Source organism: Bos grunniens, chromosome 4 (genome assembly GCF_055505025.1).
Source record: "Bos grunniens cultivar Pamir isolate PY7600 chromosome 4, Bosgru_T2T1.0, whole genome shotgun sequence".
NCBI classification, from domain to species: domain Eukaryota; kingdom Metazoa; phylum Chordata; class Mammalia; order Artiodactyla; family Bovidae; genus Bos; species Bos grunniens.
The window spans coordinates 26,045,630-26,069,654 of record NC_141168.1 but is presented as its reverse complement, the minus strand read 5'-3'; the positions used below and the strand labels follow the sequence as shown (position 1 = coordinate 26,069,654).

At 40.9% G+C, this 24,025-nt stretch overlaps 1 protein-coding gene and 1 long non-coding RNA gene across 4 annotated transcripts in view; one reads left to right on the top strand and one right to left on the bottom strand.

Annotated features, from left to right (window-relative positions):
* CEP41 (centrosomal protein 41) overlaps positions 1-22,474 on the bottom strand; it is a 50,190-nt gene extending 27,716 nt beyond the window's left edge. For all 3 annotated transcript variants that reach the window (XM_086395665.1, XM_086395662.1, XM_086395663.1), the window contains exons 1-2: positions 22,405-22,474; positions 6,626-6,689 (exon numbers count right to left, since the gene is read on the bottom strand). In XM_086395665.1, the coding sequence (XP_086251791.1) occupies positions 6,626-6,689; positions 22,405-22,437 (97 nt within the window). In that variant the 5' untranslated portion in view covers positions 22,438-22,474. The remainder of the gene's footprint in view (positions 1-6,625; positions 6,690-22,404) is intronic.
* Positions 22,233-22,919, top strand: LOC147373806 (uncharacterized). Its single transcript, XR_015162146.1, has 2 exons — positions 22,233-22,478; positions 22,604-22,919. It is a non-coding gene; the product is annotated as an uncharacterized LOC147373806 (long non-coding RNA).
* Positions 22,920-24,025: the final 1,106 nt, after the last annotated feature.

Sequence of the window (24,025 nt, the reverse complement as noted above, 5' to 3'; positions counted from 1 at the left end):
ACGAGTCTGTTGTTCCATGTCCAGTTCTAACTGTTGCTTCCTGACCTGCATACAGATTTCTCAAGAGGCAGATCAGGTGGTCTGGTATTCCCATGTCTTTCAGAATTTTCCACAGTTTATTGTCCACACAGTCAAAGGCTTTGGCATAGTCAATAAAGCAGAAATAGATGTTTTTCTGGAACTCTCTTGGTTTTTAGACCTATCCTAAAGAATGGTTAAAGGAAGCTCTCTAATTAGAAAGGAAAAGATAAAAGAAGGTATCTCAGAATATCATGAAAAAAAGAATTCACTAAGCAAAACTATGCCTCTTTTCAAGTACCCATGGAACATATACCAAGATGGACCACATCCTAGACAATAAAATAAACATCAATACATTAAAAAAAATAATATATACAGAGTACATTCTCTAACAACAGTGGTATCAAACTGGAAGTCATTAACAGAAAGATAACAGGAGAATCTCCAAATACTTGTAACTAAATAACATACTTCTAAATAACCCATGGATCAAAGAAGTCTTAAGAGAGGTAAAAACATACACTGAAGTGAATGAAAATGAAAATTCAACATATAAAAATTTTTGAGACATAGCTATTAATCAGTGCTGAGAGAAATTTGTATTACTAGCTATATGCATTAAAAAGAGGAAAAATCTTTAATCAATAATCTAAATGCCTATCTCAAGAATCTAGAAACAAGAGCAAAATAAACCCAAAGCAAGCAGAAGAAAGGAAATAATAAAGAGAAAAACCAATAACATTTAAAACAGAAAACACAGAGAAAATTCATGAAACCAGAAGCTGGTTCTTTGAAAAGATCAATAAAATGGATAAATCTATAGTGAAGAAAAAAAAGACACAAATTACCAATGTCAGTAATGAAAGAGAGGCTTCACTTCAGACATTACAGATATCAGAAGGATAACAAGGAAACGCTACAAACAACTCTATGCACATAAATTTGAAAACTTGGATGAAATGTATGAATTCCTCAAAAAACACAAACCCACAACTCATCTAATATGAAACAAACAATTTGAATATCCCCTTAACTATTAAAACATTACATTCAAAATTTAAAAACTCTCAAAAGAGAAGTCTCCAGGCACAACAGTTTTATTGGAGAATTCTACCAAATATTTAAGAAAGAATTGACACTAATAATATACAATCTCTTCCAGAAAAACAGGAGGGAATACTTCCCAACTCATTTTATGAGACCAGTATTACAACAATACTAAAAACCAGACAAAGACAATCCAAAAAACAAACCAAAACTACAAACCAATGTCCCTCATGAATAGAGACACAAAAATCTTTAATGAAATAATAAATAGAATTCAGTAATATATAATAAGAATTATTATACCATGATTGAGTGAGGTTTACTTGATGAATGCAAAACTAGTACAATATTTAAAAATCTATAAAAGTAATCCATTGTATTATCAAGATAAAGAAAAAATATGTATGATTATATCAGTTGAGGTAGTAAAAAAGTATTCAATAGAATTCAATTGTCATTCGGGATTAAAACTCTCAGAAAAATAGGAACAGGAGGAAACTCCCTCAACCTGATACAGCGAACAATGAAAGACAATGATTTCCCTGTAAGTCTGGGGTAAAGATAAGGATGTTTGCTCCAATCACTCATTTAACATAGCTCTGCCAGTTCTGACCAGTGCAATAAGGCAATAAAAGGAAATAAACACATGTAGACTGGAAAGGAAGAAATAAAACTTTCTTTTTTTAGATGACATGATTGTCTACATAGAAAAGCCCAAGGAATCTACCAAAAACTCCTCCCTTACCTAATAAGTACTTTTAGCAACATCTCTGGATACCAGTTAAATGCACAAAATTAAGCTGTATTTCTATATGCCAGCAATGAAAACATGGACACTGAAGTTTAAAAATACAATACCATTTAAAATTGCTCAGAAAAAGAGAAATACTTATCTGTAAATCCAACAAAACATGTATAGGATTTATATGCTGAAAACTGTACAATGCTGATGAAAGAAACAAAAAGTCAAGTATATGGACAGAAATAGCATATTAATGGAATGTAAGACTCAACATAGGAACATGTCAATTTTCCCCAAATTGATAAGACAGGTTGAATGAAATTCCTATCAAATGTATATCAGTATTTTTAAAGTGTAAATAAGATTATTCTACAGTTTACATGGAAAGCCAAAGGAATTAGAGTAGCTAAAGTAATTTTGTAAAGAAAAATAAAGTGGGAATAATCCATCTAACCAATATCCAATTTACTATATACAGCTACAGTAATCAAGACTGTGGTATTGGCAGAAGGATAGACATATAAATCAATGGAACATGGAAGCAACCTAGATGTCCATCAGCAGATGAATGGATAAGAAAGTGGTGGTACATATACACAATGGAATATTACTCAGCCATTAAAAAGAATACATTTGAATCAGTTCTAATGAGGTGGATGAAACTGGAGCCTATTATACACAGTGAAGTAAGCCAGAAAGAAAAATACCAATACAGTATATTAATGCATATATATGGAATTTAGAAAGATGGTAACAATAACCCTGTATGCGAGACAGCAAAAGAGACACAGATGTACTGAACAGTCTTTTGGACTCTGTGAGAGAGGGTGAGGGCAGGATGATATGGAAGAATGGCATTGAAACATGTAAATTATCACATGTGAAATGAATCGCCAGTCCAGGTTCGATGCATGATACAGGTGCTTGGAGCTGGTGCACTGGGATGACCCAGAGGGATGGGATGGGGAGGGAGGTGGGAGCAGGGTTCAGGATGGGGAACACATGTACACCCATGGTGGATTCAAGTCATTGTATGGCAAAACCAATACAATATTGTAAAGTAAAATAAATTAATTAATTTTTTAAAAAAATCAATGGAAGAGAATACAGAAACCAGAAATAGATCTACATAAATATGCCCACTGGTTTTTGACAAAGGTGAACATACAATTCAATGGAAGAAATGCAACCTTTTAAACAAATGGTGCTAGAGAAATTGGACATCTTCAAGCAAAAGTTAATTTCAATCTAAGTTGTACATCTTATACAGAAATTACCTCAAAATGTATCATGGAAACATTTTGTTACATATAAACAAATATGTTTATTTGTTTATAAATATAAACAAATAAAAACATATAAACCTAAAATACATAACTTAAAAAAATTATGACAGAAAATCTTTGGGATCTAGGTTAGGCAAAGCATTCTTAGGCCTGACAACAAAAGCAAGATCCATAAAAGGAAATACTAATATCCTGGACTTTACCCAGATTAAAAACTTTTGCTCTTTGAAAGACCCTGTAGGAGGATAAAAACACAGGCTACAGACTGGCAGAAACCATTTGCAAACCATGTATCCAACAAAGGACTAGTAACTAGGATATATAAAGAACACTCAAAACTCAACAACTAAAAAGCAAGCAATTCAATTAGAACACAGGCAAAAAAGACAAACATTTCAGTGAAGATGAAATACAGATATATAGATGGCAAAAAAGCACACAAAGAGATCTTCAACATCATAAGTCATTAGAGAAATGCAAAACACAAGGGCAATGATAGGCTACTACACATCTATCAGAATGGCTAAAATTAAAAATGGCAACACCACCAAATGCTAAGGATATGGAGAAACTGGATCACACTGCTGATGGGAGTGTAAAACGGTCCAGTCACTCTGGAAAACAGTTTGGCAGTTTCTTAAAACACTACAAATGCAACTGCCAAACAACCTAGTAACTGCACTTCTGGGCACTAATCCCGGAGAAATGAAGGCTTATTTTCACACAAAAATCTGTATTCAAATGTTTATAGCACATTTACTTGTAACAATTAAAAAGGGGAAACAATTTAAATGTCCTTCAATAGGAAAATGATTAAACTTGTGACTCTGCAATTCCATGGATAGTAGCCCACCAGGCTCCTCTGTTCATGGAACTCCCCAGGCAAGAATACTGGAGAGGGTTGTCATTTCCTACTCCAGGAGATCGAACCTAAGTCTCTTGCATTTCCTGCATTGGCAGGCGGATTCTGTACCACTCTGCCACCTGTGAAGCCCATGGTGCATCCGTACTATGGAATATTCCTAAGAAGTGAAGTCGCTTAGTCGTTTCCGACTCTTTGCGACCCCACGGACTGTAACCTACCAGGCTCCTCCATCCATGGGATTTTCCAGGCAAGAATACGGGAGTGGGTTGCCATTTCCTTCTCCAGGGGATCTTCCCAACCCAGGGATAGAACCTGGGTCTCCTGCACTGCAGGGAGACTCTTTACCATCTGAGCCACCACTCAGGAATAAAAAGGGATGAACTACTAATACATGCAACAACCTGGTTAAATCTCCAGAGAACTTCCTGAGGAAAAAATCCAGTCAAAGTTATATACTGTATGATTCCATCTATATAGAAGTTGTGAAATGACAAAATTATAGAAGTGAAGAATAGATTGGTGGGAGCCAGGGGTTAAGGAGCAGGTGAGGGTGGAAAGTGGATATGAAGTATCCTTGTGGTCATGGAAAAAAAGTTCTATATCCAGACTCTATCTATCACTGCCAGTATCACGGTTGGGGTAGTGCAGTATAGTTTTGCAAGATGTTACTATAGGAAACTAGGTAAAGTACATGGAATCTCTGTTTTATTTCTTACCATTCCATGTGAATCTACAGTGACCTCAAAAGCCCAGATGGTAAAGAATCTGCCTGCAATGCAGGAGACCTGGGTTTGACCCCTGGGTTGGGAAGATCCCCTGGAGAAGGGAAGGGCAACCCACTCCAGTAGTCTTGCTGGAGAATTCCAGGCAAGAATGGACAGAGGAGCCTGGTGGGCTACTGTCCGTGGGGTCACAACGAGTTGGACACAACTTAGTGACTAACACTATCTATAGACACTAACAAGTTTAATTAACAAAAACACTAGATTAAAAAATTCTCAGAATATAAAAGGATATAGGCAATTATTTTGTATTGTAAAAAGAAAATACAAATATCTCAATTTCCAAAAAACTGAATTATTTTCAGATATCATAATTGAGTCAAACTTTGGTTATGAGTTGAGGAACTGAGGAGAAAGAAATGGGTTTTCATCATAAAACACAATTCAATTTCCAGGAGGAAAAAAAAAATGATGTAATAAACAAATCTATATAGCTGAAAAACATCTCAGCTCTTACAAATTTTAATTTTGAGAAGGCTCCAAAAGAAAGCATTAATCAGTCTTTAAAACATTATCTGTACTTCTCAGAGAAAATATGTATTTTTAATAAAAGTACTTCCTTCTCAGAATAACTTTTTCCAGAAGGGTGGATCACAGTTGCAATTATGGGGAGATAGGTAGAGACGCAGGAGCTGAGGGCACTGGTGGTAGAAGAAATGAGGCTGGAGGAAATAACTGGGACAGCGTAGCCAAAGACACAGGACACAGGACCTCAGGCCAGGTCTCCAAAGTTGACTTTTTTATCCTGCACACAAATCCTAGTTCTGTCTCCTTTATTGAACTTTAAGTAAATCACGTAATCTCTGGACTAAGATTTCCTCTTCCTCAAAGACAGAGATAACATTTTTTATCTCCTCCCATAAAACAGGATATTTGCAAGGACAGATATCTGAACAGCACAAAAATGTTTGAAAAAAAGGTCCCAAGAAAGTATCTGCAAAACAGGCTCATTTAAAACATTTAAGTCCATTTTATATGGGGAAAAATGCATAACAGAAGAAAATAATTTTGAAGAAGACTAGGAGAAAGAGAAAGAAAATGAATGAGATTTGAACAGTCAACATATCAATTTATTTTCTTAGTTGTCTTGAGGTTATAGGTAGAAAATTCAGTATTGCTAAAGGCATGTGGTACTCCAATCTACTAGCAAAGCCATCTTAATAGGATGGATTTTCCACAGCAGACTTTAAGAGGTTGAAAAAAACTAAACAAACAACCAAAATCTCACAAGACTGCAAATCCACCAGGGGATTGGGGAGTGGTTTTCATCCTGACACTGAAAAATGTCAACAGCATGGAAATAAGCAGTAATGCACTCTTAAATTTCATTTTACCTGAATTGCAGCACTAATTTAATTTTGTCTGGTATTTTAGTTACTCATTCAAGTCTGTCTGCCTCCACTTGAATCTAAGCTCTTTGATTGCAATAATCAACAGTTCACACTCATCTTTACATGTCCCATAGCCCAGAACTTTGCATGTAGCTTCACTCTGCAAATAGGGAATTGAACATGCACAAAGTATAATCGATTACTCCCAGGTATAAGCAATATACTTAAATTGCTTAATATACTTAAAGGTGTTCCAAGATAGAGGTGACGTCCTGATATTTTTATTAGCCTCAGTCCTGTAACTTATTAAACAATGTTTGTTTGTTTTTTTTTAATCAGTTTTGCAATTTATAGTAAGCTCAATTATGTGAGTGGAGTTTTTAAAGATAAAATGAAACATAGCTTTCATAAGTCCTGAACTCAAAAAGACATCAGACAAGACAGTGAGAAACTTTTAGCTATGATTTGTTATCAGGCATGACATACTGCTTTTTGTCAATAATCAGCTATTAAGATTTTTTTAAAGTTTTAATTTGTTAATCTTTACTCACCAGTGTCTAGTCTTGACTTGACATGCTGATACCTTGGGTTTTGTGGTATCCTTCTGGTCAGATACTAAAAAATAAGAAAATTCACAAATAATTGGGTTACTGTTGGGAAAGGGACAATGTACTTTAACAATTAGAACAAATTCTAAAATTTAATTGAATTTAAAGATGGAAGGAGCTCTAGAGGTCCAACTGGGCTCCTCACTACAGCTTCTCCACAGGTGAAGATGGTTATCATGTTCTGTCAAAACATTTCCATATTTTGTCAAAATAATCTCATAGCACTATGCAATTAGGAAAAAAGCTCTTGAAAATGATTTCCGACATTGAGCCAAAATTGATCTAATTTCCACCCAGTCCACTGATACAACCTAGAATGAACCATTCCACCCTGCCTCAAGCAAGCCATTAAAATAACTAAAGGCAGCTCTTTTCTCCTTTTTAGTTTTCCCCTTCAGATGATGATTTGAAGGCTGTCTTCTCTGGATGCCCTCTAGATTTTATCTATGCAACCTCTAAAAAATGGCACGCAGACCTGAGCACACTGCCCAGATGTTGCCAGGTCAGGACCCGGCTTGGCAGGTCTTTCCTGCAACTCCCCTTGAGTTGAAGCTTCACAGATGTCATCGTGATGGCATCTGCTCTCACGGCAGCTGGGGTGTATCATGGGCTCAGGGAAAGTTTATGGTCAGTAAAAAGCTGTCAGGTCTCCCCTGTCCTGTGCTTTGGTAGTAAATCTGAATCTAAGTACAAGGCATTTACCCATATTAAATTTCAGTGGCATTTTCAAAAGCCATTAAGAGAGGGAAGGCTAATGAATAAAGACATTACAAAATACAATTTTCTTGCTCAGGCTTTTTTTCTGGCCTACAAGTATGAAAAGCAGATGTTCAGTGACAGGTAGCAGTGGAATTTGAGATTAGAACTGGGTAATATCTCTCCAGCTTCATTTTCTGTTCTCTCCCACATGTTCCTGGGTTGAAGTTGCCCAAATGTTCTCCAAATGTACCAGGTTCACTCAGGTTTCCAGTCTTAGCAAATTGTCAACTGTCCATGTGTAAAACTTCACTTCCTCTATAAAGGTGTCCAGGGTGAAATTAGCTACTTTCTCTCTGGCTCCTAGACGACTGAACCCTGCAGTATTGTTTATACCTTGACCTTCTTTTCTAGCCTAGGATTTCCTTGAGGGTAGGAATGATAACTTACTCAAATTTGTTTTCACCCAGGACCTAGCACATGGAGGGCACATTTACTGATATTCAACCAATAAATAAATATCTAGAATGAGGATTTTGTTGTTTGCTGTTCAGTCACTCAGTTGTGTCCGATTCTTTCTGACCCCATGGACTGCAGCCCGCCAGGCTTCCCTATCCTTCACCATCTCCTGGAGCTTGCTCAAACTCATGTCCATTGAGTTGGTGATGCCATCCAACTATCTCGTCCTCTTATCATCTCTTTCTCCTCCTGCCCTCAATCTTTCCCAGCATCAGGGTCTTTTCTAATGAGTCGGCTCTTTGAATCAGGTGGCCAAAGTATTGGTGCTTCAGCTCCTGCATCCGTCCATTCAGTGAATATTCAGGATTGATTTCCTTTAGGTTTGATCGATCTCCTTGCAGTCCAAGGGACTCTCAAGAGTCTTCTCCAACACCACAGTTCAAAAGCATCAACTCTTCAGTGCTTGGCCTTCTTTATGGTCCAACTTTCAAATCCATACATGACTACTGGGAAAACCATAGCTTTGACTGGATGAACCTCTGTTGGCAAAATAATGTCTCTGCTTTTTAATACACTGTCTAGGTTGGTCATAGCTTTTCTTCCAAGGAGCAGGTGTCTTTTAATTTCATGGCTGCAAACACCATCTGCACTGATTTTGGAGCCCCCCCCAAAATAAAGTCTGCCACTGTTTCCATTGTTTCCCCATCTATTTGCCATGAAGTGATGAGACCAGACGCCATGGTCTTCATTTTTTGAATGCTGACTGTTAAGCCAGCTTTTTCTCTCTCCTCTTTTACTTTCATCAAGAGGCTCTTTAGTTCCTCTTTACCTTCTGCCATAAGGGTGGTGTCATCTCCATATCTGAGGTTGTTGATATTTCTCCCGGCAATCTTGATTCCAGCTTGTGCTTCATCCAGCCTGATATTTCTCATGATGTACTCTGCATATAAATTAAATAAGCAGGGTGACAATATATAGCCTTGATGTACTTTTTTTCCCAATTTGGAACCAGTCTGTTGTTCCATATCCAGTTCTAACTGTTGCTTCTTGACCTGTATACAGGTTTCACAGGAGGCAGGTCAGGTAGTCTGGTATTCCCATCTCTTTAAGAATTTTCCACAGTTTGTTGTGATCCACATAGTCAGTGGCTCTAGCACAGTCAATGAAGCAGAGGTTTTTCTGGTATTCTCTTGCTTTTTCAAGGATCCAATGGATGTTGGCAATTTGATCTATGGTTCCTCTGCCTTTTCTAAATCCAGCTTGAAGTTCATGGTTCATGTACTATTAAAGCCTAGCTTGGAGAATTTTGAGCACTGCTTTGCTAGCATGTGAGATGAGTGCAACTGTGCGATAGTTTGAACATTCTTTGGCATTGCCCTTCTTTGGGACTGGAATGAAAACTGACCTTTTCCAGTCCTGTGGCCACTGCTGAGTTTTTCAAATTTGCTGGCATATTGAATACAGCACTGTCACAGCATCATCTTTTAGCTCAGTTGGAATTCTATCACCTCCACTAGCTTTGTTTGTAGTGATGCTTCCTAAGGCACACTTGACTTTGCACTCCAAGATGACTGGTTCTAGGTGAGTGATCACACCATTGTGGTTATCTGGATCATTAAGATCTTTTTTATATAGTTCTTTTGTGTATTCTTGCCACCTTTTCTTAATATCTTCTGCTTCTGTTAGGTCCATACAGTTTTTGTCCTTTATTGTGAGGATTATATTACTATATTACTATTTAGTTTCTTAGAAGAGAACATTAGATTTTAAAACCTATATCATTTGCCCTTGAAAACATAGTTAAATTACAGCATGCCCTGTTGGGAGGACTGAAAAACAAATCCACATGTTAAAATACTTTTTCAAATGACTCACAAAGCATAAAAAATAGGGTGTATATATATATATATATATATGTCTTACAGAATATCTATTAGTCAGAGTTTTTGATTTTGTAAACCAGGGAGAATTTTTTAAAATTGGGATACCTACAGAAAATTATCCACATTTAATTTTGACAAGGACATAAACAAAAACAAAGTAAAACCTCACAATTTCCATCTGCTATTTTAATATTAAAAAGAAAGAAAAAATCCTAGAATAAAAAGATCAGCTCTACAGTGTTATTAAAAAACTCATTAATATTGTCTGTGTTTTTCATTTCACCCCAGGCAAATAAAACCTTTGTCATGGACACTTGGCATGAGTACTCAGAGGTGGAACCCCCGAGCTTCTTTATCCTGAGACAGGTTGGAAAGCTCCATCTGATCAGCAACCCCGCTGTCGGTAAGAAAAAGTGACTCTAACGTCTAAGATGAAGACAGAGAAGATTCTTAAGTGAGAGACGGAAAATATTCAAAGACTGAAAAGAGGACTATAGGATGAGTTCCCCAGAGGGAGACGATACTGTGGCAGAACAAAACAAAACGAACAACAACAAAAACCCAGGGAAAATATGTGCCTGTTAAATTAAGTCAAGGAAAGCTAAAACTCGAATTTAGTTATTGCAGGCTAAGGGGTTTTCTTTTTTGTCTTTCCCTTTCTTTCTTCCCTTCACACGCTGTATTTTTATAGTTTCTATACACTGTTTCCTGTTTTTACTCTTGTTTTTCCCACTAGTTTCCTAGCAAAGCTTATTTTGAAAGATTCCAGGCTAGTTTCTGCTGAACCAGGGGGATTTGTCCATACCTCAGCCAACATAGCTAAGAAGTGAGGGTGTCTCTGGGGACCAGGTGTGGTGGCAGCAGAATGATGGGGGGAGAGAGTGTGGACAGCTGCAATGGCTGAGCCTTTCCCGCCCCCGGTTTTCCCTTACATAGACTAATGAGAAATCCATATGTTACAGGACAAAAATGTAGTGTTTCTTGCCCATTTTCCCATTTTGGTCCAAATCCTTGTTCCTGACTTTCTGGTACCAACCATAACATAAAACTCTCGTGTTCTAGCATATGCAGAACACAGTTTATGGAACTGCCAGACTTTTTTTCCTTAAAATCCTTGCTTTCAGGGTGACTGTTTCTTGACCTACTGACCAACTAGCTTCTTTTTTTCAATTACATAAACAGGATGGAATGGTGGAAAGTGAAAGAGCTGAGAAAAGCAGCTGTTTCAAGGAGGACTATTCATTCATTCGACAAAGGCTTATTGAGCACCAACCATTCATTCAGTCGACATCTACTGGGTGCCTACTAGGAGTAAACTGCCATGCTGAGGACACAGAGGTAACAAAACCCGGTCCTTGCCATCCAGCTCTCTCTGATGCTAGGATGTGAGACAAGCGAGCAGATGTCACACTGCATGATGAACAAGCAGAGGGAAGCAGGGGGTGTGTGCTAAGACTGGAACTACTTCCTGAGGAGTGACTTCTGAGCTGAAACCTGAGGGCTGAGGAAGTCAGTCAAGCTGAACTAGTAGTGGGAGCTGCAGGGTTCCTGGTAACCGTCAGACCTGCGGGACTATGGGCAGTATGGGGCCAAGTGGGGCTAGAGAGGGCGAGAGCAGAGCACAAAGGGCCTCGTACTCATGCTGAGAAACCTAGAGTTTATTCTGTAGATCACTATGGATCCTGTACATCAAAAGGGGCCATTTTGCTCCTCCAACTCACAGGGATATTTATCAATGTCTGGACTGGGTGGTGGGTAAGTTACCAGCATCTAGTAACTAGAGGCCAGGGATGCTGTTAAATATCCTACAACGACAGGAGGAACCCCCAACCCCCAGAAAGAATTAGCTGGCTCCAAATGTCGATCGTGCTTAAATTGAGGAACCCTGGTGTTGACGGGAGTAACTGAGGAAGGTTTAGGGAGAAGGGATGGGATCCTATTTCCATTTTAGGAAGATCACTCTGGCAGCACCCTGGAGAACTAATAGGATCATAGTCAAGAGTGGAGGTACAAAGATCAGGTAAGAGGTTGTGCTCAGAGAATCTGTGGTCCTAAGAAAGTGGCAGTAAAGGTGAGAGGCAGTTTTAAAAAGTCTTTAAGATATAAAATCTTTAAAACTGACCAGTATAACAGGGGAAGGGCAGTGATTGTTATTGTCGTTCAGCTGCTCAGTCGTGTCCGACTCCTCGTGACCCGTGGATGGTAGCCCACCAGGCTCCTTTGTCCATGGAATTTTCCAGGCAAGAATACTGGAATGGGTTGTCTTGGACTGCAAAGTGATCCAACCAGTCCACCCTAAAGGAGATCAGTCCTGGGTGTTCATTGGAAGGACTGATGTTGAAGCTGAAACTCCAATACTTTGGCCACCTGATGTGAAGAGCTGCCTCATTTGAAAAGACCCTGATGCTGGGAGGGATTGGGGACAGGAGGAGAAGGGCACGACAGAGGATGAGATGGTTGGATGGCATCACCGACTCGATGGACATGGTTTGGGTAGACTCCGGGAGTTGGTGATGGACAGGGAGGCCTGGTGTGCTGCAGTTCATGGGGTTGCAAAGAGTCGGACACGACTGAGCGACTGAACTGAACTGAAAGGACCTTCCCGACTCAGGGATTGAACCTGTGTCTCTTGCATCTCCTGCAATGGCAGGCAGATTCTTTTCCACTGTGCCATCTGGCAAGCCCAAAGGACAGTGATACCATTCCCCCAAAAAAGGACTTAAGGAGGAAGCATATATTGGAAAACATCATGTATTCTGTTTGGGGCATTTTGAAAATGAGGTATCTGTGGGTTATCCAAAATGGAAGTGGCAAGCTGGATATCTAGGGGGTCTGCAGACCAAGAGAGATTTCTGAACTAGAAAAAACAAGATTTGGGGGTTGTCAGCATGCAGGCAGCAGGGGAAGCCATGGGAATGACAGAATCACCACTGGAGAATGTACAGGCTGAGGGGGAAAAATCCCCAACGTTTATGGTCAGGTGGAGAAAAGCACTGTGGGTGAAACTTGCAAGAGGCCACAAGAAAGTGGGTCATGAGAATTAAAGAGGAGTTTCAGGAAGAAGGGAATGGTCAACAGCGATTGATGCTGTCAAGTCAGAGAACAGGAGATCAAATATGAACAAGTGAACAAGAATGCAGGTCAAGGAAGAGAAAACAGAAAAGTGCATTTGGACTGAATGAACCAACAGTGGTTGATGACCCTGCTGGGTGCCGTTACGGTAAACTGACACCAAGAAAAGCGAAAAAGCAAGTTAAGTGTATGAGAAGGGAGCATAGTAGCCAGTTGGGTCTTTTTTTTTTTTTTTCCTTCAGAGTCGCTAAGGAGTAGTTTTTGTTGTCTGAAGGAAGGAGAGGTTCGAGGATGTTTATAAACAAATGGGCTGAATAAAAGGCTGAAAATGAGGCGAGAAGTTATGAAAACGAGGGAGTAGGAGAAGATGAGGCCCAGAGCCCAGGCGGAACGTGCAGCTTTGGAAATATATTTAAGACAATGAAATAAGGGGACTTGCCTGGTGGTCCAGTGGTTGAGACTGCGTGCTTTCAATGCAGGGGGGTGGGTTTGATCCCTGGTTGGGGGAAAAAGGATCCCACAGGCCCTGTGGTGCAGCCAATAAATAATGAAATAAGATAGGTGGTCATGATGAAGGTTCAACGGGAGGGAGGAGGGAGAAAGTTGAGAAAGTTCATGTTTGTGGTATTAGTACAGGCTCTTTGAAAGCAACCAAAAGTGTCAGAGGCCCTTTGAGGGCTTACATCTCTAGGGAGGGTCGAAAGAAAATACCCTCCCCATCTACCTGCCTAGATAGCAGGTAGTCAGCTATCTAGTTTAACTTCTAGTCAGCTTTCAAGACCCAGCACAAGCACATCTTCCAGGAAGATTCCTCCTCTGGGGAGTGCAGCCAGATAGAAATCTCTTCCCTGCCTAGACTGTCACAGCACTTTGTACCGTTTACACCCCTCACTGCCTGCACTGGGACAGAGGCTCTACCTCTGTACCTGGTACAGGGCCTTGCGCCAGCGTGAGAGGAGTTAAGTACTGCCAGATGCATGGAGGTGGTCCTGAGACCTGAGCCACATGCAGTGTGAGTGCTAGTGCCCTGTGGGCAGCACTGACATCAAGGGCTGGAGGAACCTGGAACAGAGAGAGCTCTCACACTGGGGGTGATACAGGAGACTGAATGGAAGAAATGGCACTGGAGCTGTGTTTCAAGGGTTGAACTTCTGTGGATAACAAAATGGGGAAAACGGATGGAAAAAGTATTCTAAGTGGAAGAAATTATAATAGCAAGGACACTTTTAAAAGCATGTTTGCATGAGTGCTAAGTCACTTCAGTCGTGTCTGATTCTTTGCTACCCTATGGACTGCAGCACGCCAGGCACCTCTGTCTATGGGATTCTCCAGGCAAGAATACTGGAGTGGGTTGCAATACCCTCCTCCAGGGGATCTTCCCAACACAGGGATCGAACCCGAGTCTCTTATGTTTCCTGCATTGGCAGGTGGGTTCTTTACCACTAGCACCACCTGGGAAGCCCCAAAAGCATGTTGAAAGAACAGCAAACTGTTCTATTTGCTGGAGAAGACCCAACGATAATAAAGGTAATTGCTGCTAACATTTACTGAGCACTTAACTGTGTTGTCAGGCACTCAGCTAAGCATTTCTCCCCATTCTCTCCTTTAATCCTCACAACCACCAATAAAGTAGATACTAGTGTTAGCCTCATTCTACATATTAGGAAATGGGAATAAAGAGGTGAAGTGACTTTCTGAGGTTAGCTGGTAAGAGTGATAGAACCTGGAATTAAACTGGACAGTCTGGCTCTAGAACTTGAAATCTTACTCTACTGCACAGCCTCATTCAGGCAGCGGTTCTGAATATGGGGTCCATGGATGGAACTTAGGAGGTCCATGAGTCCCATGAATCTGTATGTAAAAACTTCGAGTGTATGTGCATTTTTCTAGGGGAAGCGTCCTTGATTTTCACCAAATTTTCAAACGGGTCTATCACCAAATGGTTAAGAATCACAGGTATATAGAATCCTATGCCGTAAGGTTGGACATGGATACAGAAGCACCAGGTGGAAACCCCTGAATTTATAATAGCAAGGTCTGAGGGTCTGGACTAGCCCTGGAGATGATGGAAGATACCAGAAACACTGAAGTATGAGCCAGACAATCAAAGGAGTATTTTGGCAGATCACTATTACATGCAAGGTAAGACCATGTATTTGTGAACACATGGATGTTGGGGAAGAAGGGAAAAGAATGAGATGTCAACAGTGGGGTTTTTCTGCAGGAAAATCACTAAAAAAAATGAGGGAGATTGTCTGAATCACAGGTCACTCAAAAACGAATAAGCTTTTCTGACTTCCCACTTCTTTTCAAATGAAATTCACAAGGTTGTTCACATTAAAATGACAATGTATGATTTACAATTAAGGACTTAAAAAAAATTCCATTACATATTTTGTTCAGAATTTCTCTACTTATCTCATTTGCATAAAGAGAAAATCAATAAAATGAAGGCACTAGGTATCAATTTTAAAAGAGATTTTTTTTTTAATCGGAGTTTTAATCTGGTCCAATTCTGCTGATCTTAAACACCAGCCTGGACCCACGTTGCATGTGCAGCAGCCCTTACTCTGCCAGCAGCTACCACCTGTGGTAGACTGTATTTTTCAAGATGGCCACAACAGGATTTCCCAGCCCACTTACGCTGTGATGTTGACACTCCTCCCAATGAGGGGTGGGGACCTATGTTCTTTCCCCTTGAATTTGGGTGGGCATGTGACTGATGGAGGTGATGCCACAGGACTTCTGAGCTGGATCATAAAAGACAACACAGCTTTCACCTGGTTCTTCTGAGACACTTGTTCTTGGGACCCAGCTCACACCACAGGGAAGGCCAAGTCACATGGAAAAGGTCGTATGTAGGTGGCATGGCTGACAGCACCAGCTGAGGTCCCAGCAACAGACTATATCAGCAATCTGATGTGAAAAAAGCCTTCAGGATAACTTTAGACCCAGTTTCTGTCTGTCTGCAAAACCACATGAGAGAGCCCAAGTAATTGCCAAGTTGAACCTAGTCAACCTCTAGAACTTGACCAATAATAATGTCAAGTTATTACATCTCCTACACACTCTCTCTCTTCTGGGGGCTTTATGTCCTTACAATAGTATCCTTTTAATGAGGTTTTTACTGAGGTTTTGGAAGGGAGTGCATTTGTTCAATACACTGTCTTCACCCAGTAGGTCATGATCCTACCTTCTTCAGTTTGTTGTTGTTCTAAGCCACTAAATACTGAGAAAACTCATGACAAACCAACAGATAATTGGAACGCCATCTCACCCTTTTTACTTTCTAGCTAACTTCCTTGTTTTATTTATATTTTTTGGCTGTGCCATGCAGCATGTGGGATCTTAATTCCCTGACCAGGGATTGAACCTGTGCAGAATGCAGGAATGAACCTTGCAGTTGAAGTGCAGAATCTTAACCACTGGCCTGCCAGGGAAGTCCCTCTAGCTATGCTCCTTGTTGGTGGGGGGGACCCCTACACTAAGTAACTGCATCTTACTCTTCCATCCGTTGCAACGTGGCCACTGTCCGCATCATTCTACTATGGTTCCTGGAGGAGCTAGCCAATGTCAGAGATCCCCTACTGCTAAATATAAGCTACTTTTCAGCCTCTAACTCACATGACCTTTCTGCACAGTGTTATATAGTCCCATCTTCTTCAGTTTTCACTTGACTTCAATAATGGCTCTCTCCTGATTCTCCAATGACTCATGGATCCTTCTCTTAGCCATTTAAACACTGTCTTCCCTAGGATTCCATCTTCTTAATCTGTAAGTTCTCTGTGGGCCATTTAGCCTTAATTCTATTTACATGCTTCTAATTTCCAAATAGTGAACTCTAGCCTTGACTTCTTGGAGAAGGCAATGGCACCCCACTCCAGTACTCTTGCCTGGAAAATCCCATGGACGGAGGAGCCTGGTAGGCTGCAGTCCATGGGGTCGCTAAGAGTCAGACACGACTGAGTGACTTCACTTTCACTTTTCATATTCATGCACTGGAGACGGAAATGGTAACCCACTCCAGTATTCTTGCCTGGAGAATCCCAGGGACAGAGGAGCCTAGTGGGTTGCCATCTATGGGGTCGCACAGAGTTGGACACAACTGAAGTGACTTAGCAGCAGCAGCAGCAGCAGCAGCCTTGACTTCTCCCAGCTGAGATATATTCATTTACTCACTTAACAAATATTTAAAGAACAATTGTGTGCCAGGCAGTGGCACAGTACAGACAAGATCCCTATCATTTCTTGTAGATGTGCCAGAAATAGACAAGCAAAAAAAATAATTACAGATCATGACCTACTGGGTGAAGATAGCATATTAAACAAATGCACTTCCTTCCAAAACCTCAGTAAAAACCTCATTAAAAGGATATTATTTTAAGGACATAAAGCCCCCCAAAGAGAGAGCGAGTGTAGGAGAAATGATAACATGTGTTTTTAGAAGTCTAGGAAGCCCATCAACAAGTGAAAATTACTTGATATACTCAAGAAAATTGAAGGGAAAGCCAAGAAAAGTTCTTAAAAGGCCCAGAAATTGATAGCTCCAGGCACCTCCAGAAGTAAAAGGGCTGAAATAAGCAAAATTGGTTGAAATTTGAATAAGAAGCTAGTGGATCTTCAAAACCTTTTCATTCTGTGCCACTGGGTGACTGCCCTTCCCTCACCACAGCAGCTATCCATAGAGTTATTTCTTGAAAAGGGTTTTTGGACTTGGGGCGGGATGGTTTCCAGACATAGGGAAAGGCTATCATTACTGAAAATAGGGATATTAAGTGACTGGTGCATACTCATGTTGAAATTTAGCCCCTAACTTTAATTTCTCCAGCAACTCAACTAGGCTTCTACTCTCAGGCTTCCCTGGTAGCTCAGATGGTAAAGAATCTGTCTGCAATAGAGGAAAACCGGGTTCAATCCCTGGGTTGGGAAGATCTCCTGGAAAAGAGAATGGCTACCCACTCCAGTATTCTTGCCTGTAGAATTCCATGGAGAGAGGAGCCTGGAGGGCTACAGTCCATGGGGCTGCAAAGAGTCGGACACAGCTGAACAACATTAAGTGTACAAAAGAATTGTCTTAAAAAATGTATATATGTTAATTAAAAAATACTTTTTTGCTAAAATATGCTAACCATCATCTGAGCTTTAAGCAAGTTGTAGTAGTAACTCAAAGATCACAGAACATCATAACAAACATTAATAAACAGTTTGAAATAATTGTGATAATTACCAAAATGTGACACGGAGACATGAAGTGAGCAAACGCTGTTGGGAAAATGATGCCAAAAGACTTGCTTGATACAGAATTGCACAAACCTTCAATTTCTGAAAATGCAGTATCTGCTAAATGCAATAAAACAAAATACGCCTGTACGAATACACATAGTAGCATCATTCATAATAGTCCGAAAATGGAAACAACGAAAGTGTCCATCAATAAAAGAATGCATGAAAAAAAATGTGGCATATCCATGCAAAGGAATATTACTTAGTAATAAAAAGAAATTAAATATCAAAGCATAATACAACATGCATGAGCTTTTAAAACATTATGAAAGATGCTAGTCACATAAGACATTTTGCATAATTCAATTTACATGAAACGTAGAGAACAGGCAAATCCACAGAGACAGAAACAGACAGGAGAGGATTAAGGAGTGATAGCTAGAGGTACGAAGAAGGCAATGGCACCCCACTCCAGTACTCTTGCCTGGAAAATCCCATGGATGGAGGAGCCTGGAAGGCTGCAGTCCATGGGGTCACCAAGAGCCGGACACGACTGAGAGACTTCACTTTCCCTTTTCACTTTCATGCATTGGAGAAGGAAATGGCAACCCACTCCAGTGTTCTTGCCTGGAGAATCCCAGGGACGGGGGAGCCTGGTGGGCTGCTGTCTATGGGGTCGTACTGAAGTGACTTAGCAGCAGCAGCAGCAGCTAGAGGTTACAAAATTTATTTTGGGGGTGATGAAAATGCTCTGAAATTGGTTTCTGTGATGACTGCACAACTCTGTGCAGATACTGTTGTTGTTTAGTTGCTAAGTTGTGTCCAACTTTTTCCGACCCTATGGACTGTAGCCCGCCAAGCTCCTCTGTCCATGGGATTTCCCAGGCAAGAAAACTGGAGAGGGTTGCCAATTCCTACTTCAGGGTATCTTCCTTACCCAGGGATTAAACCTGCATCTCCTGCATTGGCAGGTGACTTCTTTACCACTCAGCCATCTGGGAAGCCCCAGTATCAGTTAGGAAAATGCAAATTAAGACCTGTCCGACTCTTTGCGACCCCATGGACTGTAGCCTACCAGGTTCCTCCGTCCAATGGATTTTCCAGGCAATAATATTGGAGTGGGTTGCCATTTCCTTCTCCAGGAGATCTTCCCGACCCAGGGATTGAAGCCGGGTCTCCTGCATTGTAGGCAGACGCCTTACTGTCTAAGCCACCAGGGAAGTCATCACTACACACCTATTAAAACAACTAAAATAAAAAATGCTTCTAATACTCAATGTTGCCAAGAATGTAAAAACACTGGATTTCTCAAACACTAGGGCTGGGAATGCAAAATGCTACACCCGCTCTGGAAAACTGGTTTGGCAGTTTCTTAAAAAACTTAACAGATGGGACTTTCCGGTGCTTCAGTGGCTAAGACTGTGCTCCCAATGCAGGGTTTAATCCTTGGTCAGGGAACTAGATTCCACATACTGCAACTAGGAGTTTGAATGCCGAAACTAAAAGATCCTGCATTCCACATGCCGCAACGAAGACCTTGCACAGCCATATAAATATTTTAAAAAGAAACACACCTAAATATAAGCTTACCATACCACCCAGCAACTGCACTCTTGAGCATCTATCCCAGAGAAATGAAAAGTAACATCCACACAAAGAACTGTACCCCAAAGTTCATATCTCTGTTCTGTTTGTTGCCCAAACAGAAAACAACCAAAATATCCTACAATAGTTTAATGGTTAAACAAACTGGTATACATCCACAGAATACTAATCAGCAATAAAAACGAATGAACTATTGCTACAGGCAACAACATGAATGTGTCTTAATAGTACTATTTTGAGTGAAAAAAGCGAGTCTTAAAAGGTCACAAACTGTACGATTTCCATTTACGTAACATTTTCAAAATTACAGAAATAAGAGGCCACATTAATGGTTGCCAGGGGTTAGGATGGTGAGGAGGAAAGTGGGTGTGACTAGCAATGAGTAGCTTGAGGGAGAGATTTGTGGCGATGGAATAGTTCTCTACCTTGATTGTAAATCAACACTCATGCAAATCTTGATTATATTAAATCTACACATGTGATAAAATAGCTCCAAACTACACACATATTGTACAAATGTCAAATTTCTGCTTTTCATATTGTACTATATTTACATAAAATATAATCATTGAGGGAAACTGGGTATAGGGTACATGGGGTCACTTTGTACTATTTTGGAAACTTCCTGTGAATTTATTTAAAAATAAAGGTTTTTTTAAAAGGACATTAGAGCTCAAATCAGAGTTCTTAAGAATTAACAACATGATGGCAGAAATTAAAAACTCAATAGAAAGACTGGAGGATAAAGTTACATCTTCCAAAGAGAACAAGAAAACAAAGCTGTAGAAAATAGGAGATAAAATTTAAGAAAATTAGGGAACCAGTCATATAGAAGCAATATCAGAATAATGAATTCAAGAGAGGATGGAGAAAATGGAGGACGTGAGTCAACAATTTTTAAAAATGTTTACAGAATAGAAAGACATGAGTTTCTGGTGTCTCTCCCCCAAAAAAGTGAGAACAAACACTATCAAGAAATATCTTTGTGAAACATCATAACGCTGGTCACAAAGAGAAGATTCTATGAGCTTCCAGAAAGGAACACTCAAGTGGCATACAAAGGAACAGAATGGTTTTGAACATCTCCACAACAAAAAGTGAATGCTTATTAGACAACAATGCAATGTTTCCAATAGACTGATGATTTCTAACCAAGAATTCCATACCTAACTAAGCTCTCAGGCAAATAAACATGAAGGTAAAATAAAATTTTTAGATATGCCTAATGTTGTAGACATAAATTTAAAATATTTATTTCTTATGCAATCTTTCTTAAGAAAACAACTGGCAGTTGTGCTCCATGAAAACAAGAGAGTAAGCTGAACATCTTTATCCAGGACACAAACATGCAACCATAGAGGGCATCCCTGTTCCTCTACCCCTACACTCGTAAGACTATTCATCCTCTTTCTCCCATATTTCTGATCTCATTAATGGCATCAGCACTAATGAGTAGCCCAAGCTCAAAGTCATCCATCACATTCTCATTTCTCAGAGTTAATCATTAAGTCAAGATTATTTTATCCCCTAAGTATTTCTCTCTGACCCTAGTTCCACAGCCTTACTTGAGCTCTGTATCATAACAACCACCTAACCCCAATCTCCCTAGCCCCAGTCCTAGCCCCCTCAAATCCATTGTCTGCAGTGTGATTACAACTACCACCTAAAACACGCAACTGATCATGGCACTGGGCTGCTTAAAACCCCAAAGCTTCTCAAATTCTGACCAGCAGTCAGCAGGCCTTGGTCAAAGTGTTACTCTTCACACCAACCTCCCCTACATCCATGGTAGACATTACAATGGATCATGGCACTCCCCTGCAGAGCCTAAATTCAACCTTTCTCAACAAAGGTGCAACTTTCTCAACAAAACTCATAGACATCCATCATGAGATCAAACAAGCTGCAACTCCAGTTTGTTACACTGGCAAGGCACAGAGGCCCTGCCTCTCTACGAGGTGCTGTCTACCTGAGCGTTTCACATCTCCTTAACTTGGCTCCGGCGGTCCTCTCTGCCTGGGATGTTTCTTCATCTGCCTAGTAATTTGAGACTTCGGATCATCTCCAGGCTACTTCTCTCATTCCCTCAGGTGAGCCCTAGCTTTCTTCTCTGCTCTCCTAACATCTATTCTCCAAACACATTGAACTCAAATTGTTTATGTCTTCCTCACTAGACTTAATAAACAGGCCTTGTCTGATTCTCTTTGTATTTCTAGCACCCCCTGCACAGTAGGAATCCGATAAACATTTGTTGCCGTGAAATGACCCCATAGGCAGAGGGCAACTGAGTGTGAAACTGCCAAGTAAGTAAAAGGTCTTAATCGAGGAGGAGGTAAAATTTATGTCATATTTTGCGTCCTTTCCGATTAGCTTAGTCTACTTATTCCTGCTCTTTCTGTATCCCCATAATCAGAAATGATGGTTCCTTTGATTTGGTTCCTTTAGTGTTTTGGGCTTCATCCTGATGTTACTTATTTTTTTAGCTGCCATTCTTAGACTGTAAGCCCTCTGAGGGAAAGGATTGTGTCTTCATGCACTTCGCTTCTTTTGGCGACAAACACAATGAGCCTGTGCGGGATGGTGGCCTGTGGGCCGCAGGATAAGGGTCAGGCATTTCATTCCCCCTAGACCGGCCCCACCTCCCTCCCCCTCCAGACCCCTCCTCACACCGCCGCTTCCCGCCTTCCGGACGGCGGAAGTCGCTGACTACTCTTCCCCGCCCACGTGGAGCCTTTTCCGGTGCGCCCGCCCCCTCCGATTCTCCGATCCGGACCTGGCCCTCACCTCAGGATTCCCAATGTGCCTCCGGACAGACATATTTGCTCCAACCGACCACGCCCGGGGTTCTAGCCTCACCGGTAGCCTCTAACCCTAGCTTCCTACCCCCACAACCCCCGCTCAGCCGCCTCCCTACAACCTCTTCTCCGATTGGCCTGCTTTCCCCTGCCAGCCAATGGATGCCCTGTTTACTCTCTCATTGCAGGGTCAAGGGAGAGAGAGACGCTGCTCAATGGTTGCCAAGGGCAACGCGGGACGCCGGCTGGCGAGGCTCTTTGTGCTCTCGCCTGGGCCTGCAGACTCCAGCCTCCGCGCGGGATGAGGGACGCGGGGGGAGGGGAAGCTGCAGACAGCGCGTGGGCGGCTGCGGAGAGTCGAGGGGGGAGGGGCTCGAAAGCGTGGAAAAAGCAAGTGTTTCTAGCTAAGGTGGAAGCACAAACACCGCGCAGGGCCGCCCCCCTTTAGGGCTCTTTTAGCCAAACATCTGGATACTTCTTCCACAATAAAGGATAGTTATGGGACATGGTTGTTCAGCAGGGATGAGAATCTGTAGTTTATTTTCAGGTTAAGTTAATATGCAAATTGTGCAAAATATCATGTGGAAATACAGGCATTATTGTTGCTTTAAAAGCTTTTAACTAGCAACAGAACGGCAGCCTTAATTGCAAAGCACACACATCATTCTGTGAGTCTTCATTCATTTAACAAATATTTAATAAGCACCTTATGAGAAAAGCTGCAGAAGGTTTTGTGGAGGATGGGAGGATGACTAAGACCCAGTCCCGTTGTCATGGAAACCATTGTGACTCCTGCCATCAGCCACCACCTGTTCTTATTCCAGATCTGAAAATTAAGTCCTAGCACCTTTACAAAACAATCACACACACAGTTTGACTTGGCTCCAAAATGTCCCACCAAATCCATCAAAATTATTATTTCCTTTTACACGGGGGGAACAAACACAGTAACCCTTTGTCCTTTGCTTTAAGTTGTTTTTCCAGGAATGGAGAAAGGTTACCCTGAACTGTTCATACTGGCTAGCTCTCTGCTTGTGAATAATAGCATACATCTGAGCTGTTTCAGGGTCTGGGCAGATGACCCATTCAACAACATGGTGTGACATGCCCTTGTCCTTTCAGACTCCTTAGCAACCCACCCTTCCAGTCAAATCTTGAGTCGTATTGTCACTCAGAGCTGCTTGATCTCCAAGATCTTAAACTGGCCACAGCTGTCTTCTTGCACGTTCATGCCTCCTGAGTTTTAACTTCCTTGTTATCTCAAATCCTTCCACTATTTGCAATTACCAGTTTTTCTCCCCTCCACTAAAATAAGGAAGAGTTTAGAGACTCCATTGGAGGTGGGAGTATATTTAGAAGCTTTTGCATAGCAAGCAGAGGCTTCTGGACACATTACAACTTAGATGTTTACCTGGTGCAGTGGGGGTGGTGTGGTGATAAGACATTATGGGTAGAATAAACAGGAGAAGGGAAAGCAGAGAGGGAAATAATAAGGGACTAAACTACGGGGTTGTGAGAAAGAGGAAACGAGATTTAAAGACATGAGAAGAGGTAAGGAGTGCAAGAGATAGGAAGGAATCAAGGATGGTTATCATTTTTATACCTTGGAG